General features: G+C 41.4%; 1 protein-coding gene across 41 annotated transcripts in view; it reads right to left on the reverse strand.

Annotated features, from left to right (window-relative positions):
• The window catches only part of MICAL2 (microtubule associated monooxygenase, calponin and LIM domain containing 2), a 241,431-nt gene that overhangs the window by 15,294 nt on the left and 212,738 nt on the right, over positions 1–13,399 (reverse strand). For all 41 annotated transcript variants that reach the window (XM_077963306.1, XM_077963302.1, XM_077963300.1 and 38 more), the window contains one exon: positions 10,874–10,967. In XM_077963306.1, the coding sequence (XP_077819432.1) occupies positions 10,874–10,967 (94 nt within the window). The remainder of the gene's footprint in view (positions 1–10,873; positions 10,968–13,399) is intronic.

Raw genomic sequence — 13,399 nt, forward strand, 5'->3', positions numbered from 1 at the left:
GAGAGCTGAGAATTCTGCCTTTCCTCATCATCTAACATTATACCATCTGCCACACACACTGGGCCTATCCTTCCTTGTTCTCAATCCAAAAGCAGCAGCTTTCAAGACACTATTTTGCTGTCTTTAGAGCATTTTTTTGTTGTTGTTTTTCAGATTCAGCCTCTTTGCTGCATTATACCCACAGGTTCTAGCTAGACTTTTATCCAGGATTACGTATCCTTTTCTCAATCTTTTGTGTCCTAAAATCTGGCCTGTTAGAGAGTCTCTGTGCTGCCACAGTGATTCCCCTTGACACTGTACTTGACAAACACAGGTTGAACAGAATCACTCAATTTAATTATTTTTTCAGTGGAATAACTTGTAATTTTGTTGGCTACAGTTCTTTTTTTTTTTTTTTTTTTTTTTTTTTTTTAATGGAATGAAGCTCTTGTTGCCCAGGCTTGTGTGCAATGGCATGATCTCGGCTAACTGCAACATCTGCCTCCTGGGTTCAAACAATTCTCCTGCCTCAGCCTCCTGAGTAGCTGAAATTACAAGTACCTGCCACCATGCCTGGCTAATTTTTGTATTTTTAGTAGAGATAGGGTTTCACCATATTGGCCAGGCTGGTCTCGAACTCCTGACCTCAGGTGATCCACTCGCCTCGACCTCCTAAAGTGCTGGGATTACAGGTGTGAACCACGGTGCCCAGCCTATTTTTCAGTGTCTTCCTTTCTTCAGTAGTCAAACACACTTTGGGGGATCTTTGGATGTGGAATCAAGTGCAAGCTTCCAGGAATCTGCCTTCCCAAAGTGTTGGGTTCAGGGTGACTGTGCCCAGTTTAGCCTTGCTCTCCACTCCAACCATGCACCAAGAGGTTCCTCTATGATTTCCATCAGCTCCCTGCCCCCTCCCCATCAGATTCCTTCCTGTGGGTCCTGATGAAGGCAGCATTGCCCCTCGCTATAAATGCAATAGAGCAAAGTGAAAGAAGCATGGGCTTTGAAGTCAATCAGACTTTGCTCTGCCACTTACAAACATGTGACTTTGGGCACATAACCTCACATCTCTCTGCCTGAGTTTCCTCCTGTGGAAAATGGGGATGGTGATGATAGTACTACCTTATAAATTGGATTAAATGAGCTGATGCCTATCAAATGCTTAGCATTGTGCTCGGCACATAGTAAACACTCAGTAAACTGTACCGTTGTTACTCCAACCTTGCCATTTCTTCCAACATCTAGTTCTATAGTTCAGCATGGATTATTTTCTGTTCACCTTTAGAATTCAGCTAGAGTATAACCCCTGCCTTGATTATACATGGCTAAACTTTATTTTGTAACTTAACGTGAAGTTAACAGAAACTCATAAATAATACTTTTTTTTTTTGGCTTCATGTACATGAAAAGGTCATGTGGCTGTGTGGATCATCTGCACTTCTTGGGAAGACACGAACACCTGGTACCTATGCGATGGTTTGCTTATCCACATCTCCATCTGGTCCCATAGCTGCTGGTGCATGGAAAACCCTTTCAGGGGACTCTCATGACCAGTTAGGAACCAGGATGCAGCTGCAATGGTGCAGCCAAAAGGCAAGCAGCCACTGGCTGTGAATAGAATGGCCCAGTTCTCCAGCCCTTTCTTCCTCTCACCCTCTGCCTGGGTCCACTGTCAACTGGCTCTTCAATTGTTCCTGTGTCCTCATCACATGATTTTTCCTGTGAGAAATGTAAATATCCCACTTGCTGAGGTGAAATGATCAAAACCCAACACAAAATGACTTTTTATTAATAGAGTCATTTATATTGGCTTACTTTTGCCCAACAGTGCTCTCAAAATTGCAAAGCACACTATGTCACTCCCAACCACCAAGACTGGTAAATCTTAGTCCCTACCTACCCTAGGGTGACTGGCATGTAAAGGTCAACAACTTTTTTCGTTTCTTTTTTTTTTTTTTTTTTTAAGACAGAGTCTTGCTCTGATGCCCAGGCTAGAGTGCAGTGGTGCAATTTTGGCTCACCACAGCATCTACCTCCCAGGTTCAAGTAATTCTTTTCTTCAGCCTCCTGAGTAGCTGGGACTACAGGCATGCACCACCAAGCTCAGCTAATTTTTATATTTTTAGTAGAGATAGGGTTTCGTCACGTTGGCCAGGCTGGTCTTGAACTCCTGACCTCAGGCGATCCACCTGTTTTGGCCTCCCAAAGTGCTGGGATTAGAGGCATGAGCCACTGCGCCAGGCCAATAACATTTTTTGGAATGGATAGTAGTAGAGAGAAAAAATGATCTATTTGTTCTTTAGACTCATGTCTTTTTTTTTGTTTTTTGTTTTTAACCTTTTTTTTTTGTAGGTAATGCTGAAGGCTTCTCCGATTATGTATTGGTGTGTGTTTTTTTTTTTCCAAGTTGGGTCTTGTTTTGCCGTGTGGTTCATAACTATCTATCTCTTTTGATGTGATTTTGCACCTCCTTAGAATCTGTGAGAAGTCCTAATTCAGTGTTCGCTGCAATTTTGTTGATGTACTCTTCATCCTCACTGATGATCTAGGGGCCTTCAAGGGGCTTTAGAGAAAGTGGGGCAGGAACTCTCAATAGCAGTGTGCAGGGCCTCTCCCCTGGACTGGCTGGGTTTTGGTCCCTGCCTTTGGTTCTCTGGTCTCTGGTCAGCACTCCACTCTGGAGCTCATGCACAGACCTGTTTCATTCAAGTCTCTACCAACCTTCATACCTGGAGCTTTGGGTATGTCTGCCTCCCACAGGCTCCTTACATAGAATGATGATCATCCAGAAAGCTGTGCTGTGGATCTGGCCTCATTCAGTCTTGACAAGCCCAGGATGCTAGTAGCTAGCTCACAATTCTGTTCTGGGAGTCAGAGAATGCAGCTGAAAAATAAAAATTCTAATCTTTCCCTTTTAAATTACTTTTTTTGTTTTGTTTTAAACTGTATATTTTTTAGAAACAAAATAATTAATTTTTCTTGACTTTGGGCTTTATTGAAATTGTATTACACTGTATGTATTCTTCCACAACTTGCTTGTTTTAAATTCAAAATTATGTTGTAAAAATGCATCCATGTGACTGATTCATTTTCACTGCTGTATATATAATATTCAGTTGTATGACTATACCACAAATTATTCATTTTCCTGCTAATGGATATCTGAGTTGTTCTTACGAGTTCTGCTATTATGAGCATTCTTCTATGTGTCTTTTTGGCCATGAGGGTAAGAGTTTCTCTGGAATATATATCAGGAATGAAATTCTTAAATTGTAGGGTATGCACATATTCAACTTTACAGCCTAAAGCCAAATTGTTTTCCAAAGTGTTGTGACAATTTATGCTCCCACTAACATTGAATAAGAACACCCCTTTATTCAACTTTACAGCCTAAAGCCAAATTGTTTTCCAAAGTGTTTTGACAATTTATGCTCCCACTAACATTGAATAAGAACACCCCTTGTCCCTTACCCTTGCCAAGTACTTAGTATTATCAGATTTTTAAAGTTCTAATAATTTAATAGTTTTCAATAATTTCTTACTATAGTCTGAATTATTTGTATTTTCCTGTCTTTTTCCTAGGTTTGTTAGACATTTAGCATTCTTCTGTGAAGAGTATATTTATGCCATTTGTCTATATTTATATGGTTGTTTGCCTATTTCTTACTGATTCATAAGAGTGGAAATATTCTAGAATGCTGACTCTTTTTTGGTTATATTTTTTTGCAAACACAGTTGACCGTCTATATCTGAGCCTTCTACATCCTCAGATTTAACCAATTGTGGATTGAAAATATTCTGGAGAAAAAAAAGGATGGTTGTGTCTGTACTGAACATACACAGACCTTTTTTTTCTTGTCATTATTCCCTAAACAATATGGTATAAAAACTATTTACACAACATTTACATTGTATTCAGTATTATAAGTAATCTAGAGAAGATTTCAAGTATGCGACAGGACATGCACAGGTTATATGCAGTGACTACGCCATTTTAATCAGGGACTTGAGCATCCTCAAATTTTGGTACCTTCAGGGATTCTGGAACAAATCCTCTGTGGATAACAGAGTGTGACTGTATATTTTCCAAATGAGTGGCTTTTCATTTCCTTTATGGTATCTATTGACTAACACTTGAGGTAAAAAAAATTCTTCTTAACATCTCAAGTTTCAATTTTCACATTAAAGTCCTTAATCTTTATGGAATTGATTTGTTTGTATGGTACAAAACAAGACTCAATTTCGTTTTTTCCTCTATGGAAACCAATTGTCTCAGAATCACTTACTTCCTGTGATCTCTAGTGCTATTGCTGGCTTATATCAACTTTTCATATATATGAGATTATGTTTGGGTCCTCTGGTGACTTTCCGCAAAGTATTAAAATTGGCTCCATAAGATAGTACATGTTTTTTGCTAGACTAGGTACCTTATATTTTTGATGCTAACATAAGTGATATCTTTGTTACTTCATTTTCTAGGTGTTTCATGCTGAGATATTAAAATGCAATTAATTTTTCTAGTTTGAGCTTATATCCAGTCACTGTTATTTAGGTCCTTATTATGTTTAATAGTTTACTTGTACATTTTGGGGGTTTTTTCAAATAGACGATCATAGCATCCAGAAATAACAAAAATTTTTTTTCTGTCTTTCCAAACCTTTTGCCTTTCTCTGCCTTGTCTTACCACACTGGTTGGGATCTCCTGCACGATGTTAAATAGAAGACTTAAGAGTAGGCAACATTATTTTATTACCGATTTTTGAAGAAATGCTTCTATTTAACAGTGATGTTTGCTGCATGGTTTTGGATGATATGTTTCAATTAAGAAAGTTCTATTCTGCTCCATCGTGTTTTTTTTTTTGTTTTTGCTAAAAGTTTTTAGCAAATGGATGTTAAATTGTGTCAAATGATTTTCCTTCTTCTATTGAAAAGACCATAAGATTTTCCTCTTTAATTTTTCAATATGGTAGTTGTAAAATCACCCTTAGATTGCCAGATTTAAAAATTAATGGGATTAAGTGTTCATTATATTCTTTTATCTTTTTGAATCTTTGCTGTATCTGTGGTTGCATCTGCCCTTTCCATTTCTTCTTTATTTCTGTCTTCTGTCTTGTTTTTAAAAAACAACTTAAGAGGGTCAGCTTTAGTCTCTTATTAGTTTGTTCAATATTTGGCTTGCAATGAGGCCATGGACTTCCTACTGAGTGGCCAGTGAAGCTGGAAACAGAGGCGAATACATAGCAAGTGGACTGTCGGTATTTGTTGAGTGAGCCAGTCTTCCATAGACTAGGAGTGTTCCTGTACATCTTTGCTGAGTGAGCCAAACTGCAAGGCCCTACCATCCTCTGAACCTGAGCCATTCCTCTAACTAATCAGGTAGAGAATTCCGAGAAGTGGGTCAGGATACTACCGTGTGACTACTGCACAACTACTTGCTTCCTGGGAAAGGGGAAATGGCTCATTTACTGCTTGCTATAAAAGCTGCTGAGTCCTTTTGCTGGGGCTCCCTAGCTATGGGACAACTCACTGCATGCACAGGTGCCATCTGGGCTTGCTATCTGGGCTCATCATGTCACACCATGGGACCTGGGGACAGGGCAACTTGGGCTTCCGTGCTGATGCTCCTGCTGTTTGCTATGCTGTGAATAATAAACTCTCTTGCTCTGATGTACTGAATTTTGTTGTTTACTTTCTGCACCTATAACATTGTGGCAAACAACCCAAATTCCTTGCATGCTTAATCATCCACTTTGAAGTCTTATTACTCCTAGCCATTATCTATAAGGTTGGTGTTCTTTTCTGACAATATCCCACTATATTATGTGACAAAATAATATTATCTGTGTTTCTGTGTTCATGGCTACCTGTATTTAGAGAGACTCCTTTAGAATCACAGAAGATCTCAACCCTTCCCCTGCTCTGCTGATTTATGAATACACAGTAACCAGCCATGTCTAATGATGGATGAAAGGGTACAACCTTTAACCCACTGCCTTCCAGTACCTTTTGAGAACAAATAGTTATGGAAGGAAACCTAAAGAATATCTATTTCCTAAAACCCATTCCCAAATTGTGGCAGAGTGTCAGAGAGGCATGCCTCAAAACCCATAGTCTGCTATCTTTGTTGAACAGCTTTTATTGCATTGCTATTTTTTTTTGGGGGGGGGCGGTGGTGGCGGGGGTGTGGGAGTGATAACAACAAGTCCTCATGGAGATCCTTGTTTGGACCAGGCATGCAAAATTCATGTATTACAAATATTTATAGAAACCAGCTTAAATCTCTTTTAGGGAGTATAGTTATAAATGAATGTGGATGGATGAACAAATAAATACAATTTGAGAAGTCATTGACCATCCAGCTGTGTTTTATAATAACAGGGATATAAAAGAAAAGAGAAGAAATATTTTTGAATACCTATTTGTATTTCAGGTCCTTTTTTGGGTGCTTTACTAACATTATTTCACTTAATCTTTTCTTCATATCACCCCTGTGAGGTTGGTATTATTCATTCAATTTTACAGATGAGAAAATCTGGCAGAAAAGTAAATAATTGTATAAGGACTACATTGGGATTCAGACTCAGGAGGGTCTGACTCTAATGCCTGTGCTCTGTCCAGGACACCTCACTGTACATTCTCCAGGAACTTTTATTCCTCAGGTCCTCAGCAGCAGCGAAAACCATGGAGTCTAAGCCCAACTACTTCCCTGGTTCTGGTGAGGCTTTTGCTGGCATTTCTCACAAAATGTGTGCTCCTGCTGCCACCTGCTGGCACCTTGCACATCCTAATTTTCCTTGGTAAACCCCTCAATCTCCAGGAAGTAGAAACCATCTGGCTCCAAAAAAGGCGAGAAGTTCCATGCAGACAACTAGCTGGTAAATCTTCCCCAAAGCTGGTAAAGTTATAAGGGAATAATTATTCTTATTCGCCTCCCCTGGGGAGAAATCCTTTCTCCTTCGAAGTTACTCAGTTTTCATCAGATTCCAGGTATTGAAGGAAAGCCCAGGTTGTGTATCCAGACCACTTAAATTTGAATGGTGGTCTCTTGCTAGATTGTGGTATTCCATGGCCCTAGTAGGTAACACTGATCATCATATTGACAAGCAACAAGCCAGCAGGTAACAAACAGTGCCTCAACCAACAAGAGTCTAAGTGGCTGCAGAGCTGGGCTTGGCCTCTTTCCAGAAGATGGTAGGGCCCCCAGGAATCAGGTTACTGCATATCCTGGTCCTTCACCTGGCCAGCTAGGACCAAGAGGGGACTTTCTTCCCTCTGTCAAAGACATCTCACAGACACACACACACACACACACACACACACTCACTCCACCACGTCCTGCAAAACATAACGATTTGTCATCTGGGGTGGATTGTTAGATTTTTGTTTTCTTTTGTTTCCCTTTCCTTGACAAAATGGGGAAAAACCCTTCCCGGGGGCGGGAGAGCTTATTTCTGACTGCTGGGAAAAAAGAAAGCAGGAATTGTTGTCACGACAATGAGGAGCTCATCAAAGCCTCATTTTGCTCATCAGCCATCATTGCCCTCCATCCCGCACCCCCGCATGTTCCTCTAATTCAATGCCCGCCTAATGAATAACTCCCAGAACAAAAGCCCCTTTCAGGCAGCCTACATAATTATCAGAGGAGCCTTGCATAACTGTCGCAGACTACTCATGTTTTCAGGTCTGTCTCTAAATTTGGTTATTCACAACCTTTATAGCTCAATATTATTGCCTAACTGTGATCATTTTCTAATTATCCTAATAATACCTATTAAATAATTCCCATTAAATCACTTGAACCGGAGCAGCACAGGCCAGCTCAAATACAACTTAACCTAATAAGCATTGGTCATTCATTAAGCAACAGGGCAATCTCTTAGAGGGACTGAATAGAATACTAAACCACCAAGGAATATTATTATTGCACAAATGTTATTACAAGTTAGAGTATATTAATTTTGGTGCCTGGTTTGCAAAACTTCGAATTGGTTTTGAGGCCACTCTCCGTGACTTGACTCTTTTAGTCTCCAACCCCTTGTTGATCTGCATCTATCACCCACACAAGGACAATCAAGGGAAAAAGGCCCATAAACTTAACAGGGGAATTAAATTACCAAGGATATAAAGGGAATGAATGGAATCCATCTTCTGGCTGGCTTGGCACACCTCTGAAACATCACAAGCTGGCCAGATTTCTTTTGCTATAACTCAAAATAGCTCTCTCTTTTCTTTTCTTTTCTTTTTTTTTTTTTCATATTTGGGGATGAGGAAGATTTTCAGAAGATGCTTTACAATTTTGGTTTCTCTCATTTAAATTTCAAGCAGTAAAAATTAGACAATTCTTTAAAAGAAGATGTGTGTGGATACTTAGTAATATTTTGTAAAATGATGTGAGTAGTGTTTACTGAATGCCTACAACGTAGTCAATACTCTGGCAGAGACTTTGCCTATCAACACCCCTAATTCTCAAAATGACCTGGTAATATGGAGATTAGTATCTTCATTTTTCAGATAAGAAATCTAGGGCCAGAGAGGTTAAGTGATTTTCCCAGGACTATTCAGCCTAAGTGGAGTGGAACAGAATTTGAACACAGGACTTGTTGGCACCCACAGCTCCCCACTTTCCACCATGCCGCTTCTTGGCGTATGTTGCTGGCGGCAAACTGAAGCATACTCTGGCTTTTCTGGTTTTTCCTTTTCCTTTCTAACACTCTCACTGAGATCAGCAGATTCTCAAAGACGAGAACCAGAGCCTTCTGGACTGGGAATATGACCAAACCACCAAACAAGGGCAGTTCATTCTACCGAAAGCCCCACAGCAGCTGTAGAGATGGACAGTGACTCTCAGTCCAGGCAGCAAGAAACTCTTTATATTTGTAAGAAGCCTACTTTTTTTTTTTTTTTCCGGAGACGGAGTCTCGCTCTGTTGCCTGGGCTGGAGTGCACTGGTGCGATCTCAGCTCACTGCAAGCTCTGCCTCCCGGGTTCACGCCATTCTCCTGCCTCAGCCTCCTGAGTTAGCTGGGACTACAGGCGCCCGCCACCATGCCCAGCTAATTTTTTGTATTTTTAGTAGAGACGGGGTTTCACCATGTTAGCCAGGATGGTCTCGATCTCCTGACCTCGTGATCCGCCCGTCTCGGCCTCCCAAAGTGCTGGAATTACAGGCATCTACCGTGCCCAGCCTGTAATAAGCCTACTTCTAATGAGCAAATTTGGGTCATCTTTGCAAGGAAATCCAGCGCATTTTAGTGAAAAAGCAAACAGGTATTGGTTAATCATCTGCTCCAAGCCAGACACTGGTCTATGAATATTACATAAATTATTTTAGCTAATCCTCACCACAAATACAAGTAACTATTATTATCACTCCCAATTTACCAACAAGAAAACTGAGGCACAGAAGAGGTAAAGTCTGACTCTAGCATTTCCCTGAAATCTAGTCCTAAATTAACCATGCAGTTAATGAAACCGAAACCCCAGGATCCCTCACTTGGATGGGTCTTTGCAAGGTTCTGGAAGCAGCCCTCACAATTTTACACACGTGACTTTGCACGAACTCCAGGCCTCAGGAAATCTGGGTCTGCACCTGCTAGTGTCATCGCTGTGACATAACTGGACTTTTAAAGAATTGAAATCCTAATGTTTCACTTGTTAAGTAACAAGTAACCTGTTATTTATATTATTGCACATTATTTCAGTGCTTGGTTTTTCACCTTTTATATCCCAAATGCTGAAGGCTGAAGACATCACATTATAAAATTAAAGAGACAATACCCCCAACAAACTCTTAGGGCCCCCCAATTCATGAGCCACACACCTACTGGAAGATTTCTGAAAATGTAGATTTAAGCCATTCCTTACCTGAAAACCCATTCACTGGCTCATTTGTGAAGATATTTCATGTCTTTTCACATTTGACCTTTGCAGGCACTGTTCCCTCTGCCAGAACAATCTCCTCTTCACTGGTTAACTCTTGTTCCTTCTCAGGTTCTCATCGTATAGATCACCCCTTCCCAGAAGCCTTGCCCGCTGGCTCCCCTTGCCCCAAGATCACTTAGGCACTTCTTGCTTCTGTTCACATTGCACCTAATTCTTGTTCCTATCATAGCATTCGTCATACTGTATTGTGGCTTACCTCTTTACCTATGTGTGTCTCTCAATGGACTATAAACTTCTCAAGGTAGGAACTGCTTCACACTCATTGTTACAGACCCAGTGTTTTAATGTCTAATGTATAGTAGGTCTTCACCAGATGAGTTCTGTTTGAATCTAAGAATCTGAAGCTATTACTGGAATAGTTACCACTTATTGCTTTACCTTGGGGCAGGCAATGTGTTAACTTAAGCATCATATATAATTTCTTCTTTAATCCTTATATCAGTTCTATAAAGGAGAAAACCACTATTGTCCCCATTTTAGATGAGAAAATGAAAAAGTATAAAGGTTTATAACGTGACTGGCCCAAGGTCATACAGGTAGTAAAGGAAAAACCAGGACATTGACTCACTCTGGGCTTTGAATTACTACCAACACTGCTCCAATACCCATATATTTCTCCTGAATTTATTTTAATCCCTGAATTACAAAGAACATTCGTGTTAGCCAGTGGAGAGGTAGGGCTGAACAGAAGCACAGTTACAAGGTCCACGGGCTGACCAATGCTCCTGGGAATTTCAAATTGGGCCACTAGTTTGATTTTTACATTTGATCTTGGCCAAAAGGCTGAGAAGCAATAGTTTGATGTTTAAAGTGTGCAGCAGTTGTGGATTTAGCACCATATGTCCATGCTAACAGCTCCCCAGCAGGTGACAAGGTCTGTTTTCCTCAGATGGTTAGACTAGTACTATTCTCAGACCACGCCCACTGCTCTGGATCTGCTGGGATGCCGTACCTGCTTCTCCTCGCAACGCCTTCTCCAGCCTCACACCCTGGATCTCAGAAGCCCTCTGCAGCTCCTCCACCTCCTCCAGCTGCCTCTGGATGGCCTGCAACACCAGGATCAGATGTCACACAAGGACTTTCCACATAGGGTCCCAAGAGGGGCCGATTCTGTCAATTACTTTCCAAGAGAAAGAGTCCCTTTCACTTGTGATGGTCCTGCCTTGAGTAACTAGGCAAGGACCTCTGAATCCCAGACAACTATACCCTGATGTTTCCCTTCCTTAGCATGCAACATAAAGCAAGGAATCTGTGTGTATGTTCAACTGGCCCCTAAGTAGACATTAAAACAGTCTCCTTAGACAAGGCCAATCACAGATGTCCTCCAAGATAGAGGTTGTTGGGTGAGGTGAGCAGTCATCATGGCTCCTGGCCTCCTGGGAGCCAACAGCCCGACTATGGCCATGGCATAATGATTGGAGCTGCAGCCACTGTTCAGAGTAGGGCAGGGGGTCCGGGGGCAAACATGGTACTTGCATAATCTATTTTTCCCAAGAAGAACCAGCCTATACCTCCCAAGGAGTCAGTCTGGAGAAAGAGAACTGGGCCAGCTCTCGGGGTTTCGTGCTCCTGTTTTCGATTGTCCTGCTCCTGTCCTTAGCTACAAATTGTACCTGTTCCTTCATTGCACCATGGGCAGATGCCCAGCATTCTTTCATTGTGGAAGTGTACTGTGGCTTTGTTACTAGCAGGTTGTTAAGGTGAGACACAAGATGTTTAACTTGTTAGGGATGACATCATCCTCTCCTTAGGTTCATTATAGACACCTGTTAAGGTCTGGGGTCATGACTGTGTTTGCATTTACATATTTATTTTCCTTACTATTAATCTCCTGTGTATATTACAAAGGAAAGTAGGGAAAAGCTATTTCTATATAAATTTTGTTCATCCCCATCCATTTTCTCTGCTTTCAAATACCATGCTGTCAAAAGGCATATCCCTTGGCAGAACAGACTTTGCACCTGGCAGAACAGGTATATTCAAGGAACTGTCAGTTGTTTGGGCAGGCAGAATGCCTGTGTTCCTTCTCTGTTTTACTTTACTCTGTCTCACTCCCTTCTTCCTTAACCCCACATCTTTCTAAATCTCCCCTGGAATCACAAGTACAGCAGCCGAGACCCCTCCAACCCTGGAAAGAGACCCAAGCAGGGAGGGGTGGGGCCTGTGCAACCACCTGGCTCTTCTTGTCCCAGCTATGAGTGCTTAAGTCCCAACATAATATCTGAAATAGATGGAAAGTCTACTTAAAATAATTCGTAATTTCATGCCCTCTTCCTGTCTCTCCCTTAAAGACAATTACATCTTTATAAATCCATCTCTTGCTGGCATGCTGTAGAATTGCTAAAGAAAGGAAGCACCTAAATGGTTTTATTAATGATCATTGTGCAGTTACAGCTATCTGGTTCTTAGAGACTAAATTGTGTCCCACCCCAAAGACATATGTTTGTCACACCCCCAGTGTGACTATATTTGGAGATAAGGCCTTTAAGGAGGTAATCAAGGTGAAATGGAGTCACAGGGCTGGGACCCTAATCCAATGCAGCTGATGTCCTTACAAGAGGAAAAGACACCAGAGATATTTTTCTCTGCTCATGTGAACTCACAGAAAGACCATGTGAGGACATGTGAAGAAAGCAGCTGTCTACAAGCCAGGAAGAGAGGCCTTACCAGGCGTCAAACCTGCCAGCACCTTGATCTTGGACTTCTCGGCTCCAGAACGTGAGGAAAATGAGTTTCTATTGTTTAAGCCACCCGGTCCATCGTACTTTGTTATGGCAGCCCAAGCAGATGAATACAGTGGTCATTCTTTAGAAACTAAGCATGAGGCTGGACATGGTGGCTCACACCAGTAATCTCAGCATTTTGGGAAGCTGAGGTGGGAGGATCACTTGAGCTCAGGAGTTTGAGACCAGCCTGGCCAACATGGTGAAAACCCATCTCTACTAAAAATACAAAAATTAGCTGGGCACTGTGGTAGGCATCTGTAATCCCAGCTACTTGGGAGTATGAGGTGAGAGAATAACTTGAACCCAGGAGGCAGAGGTTGCAGTGAGCTGAGATCACACCACTGCACTCCAGCCTGGGCAACAGAGCAAGACTCTGTCTCAAAAAATAAAACAAAAAACAACTAAGGATGAAAGTCTCAGAGATTCAAAATGGCTGCTATGGGTGCCAGCAGGATTCAAAAGGCCATTGTAATTCCTCTCTTATCATAACTTTCTGTGATGAAAATACAAGGAAGAGGCATTGCCTAGTTTGCCAATCAATATCATAAGACTTGTCTCGTTCTTGGAAGGAAAAGTTGCAGTGTTTCAAGGAAACCTGTTTTAGAGGTTGCAAGTGGACAGAAGTGACCTTTCCCCATTCGCTAGGTGAAAGAGGTGGCTCCCAAGCCAGCCATGGGGAAGGGGAAAGGAGGGTGGATTGAATGATATCAATTATCATTCAATTGATGTGTAGGATTATTAGCCAGATAAAG

Source organism: Macaca mulatta, chromosome 14 (genome assembly GCF_049350105.2).
Source record: "Macaca mulatta isolate MMU2019108-1 chromosome 14, T2T-MMU8v2.0, whole genome shotgun sequence".
Taxonomy (NCBI): Eukaryota; Metazoa; Chordata; class Mammalia; order Primates; family Cercopithecidae; genus Macaca; species Macaca mulatta.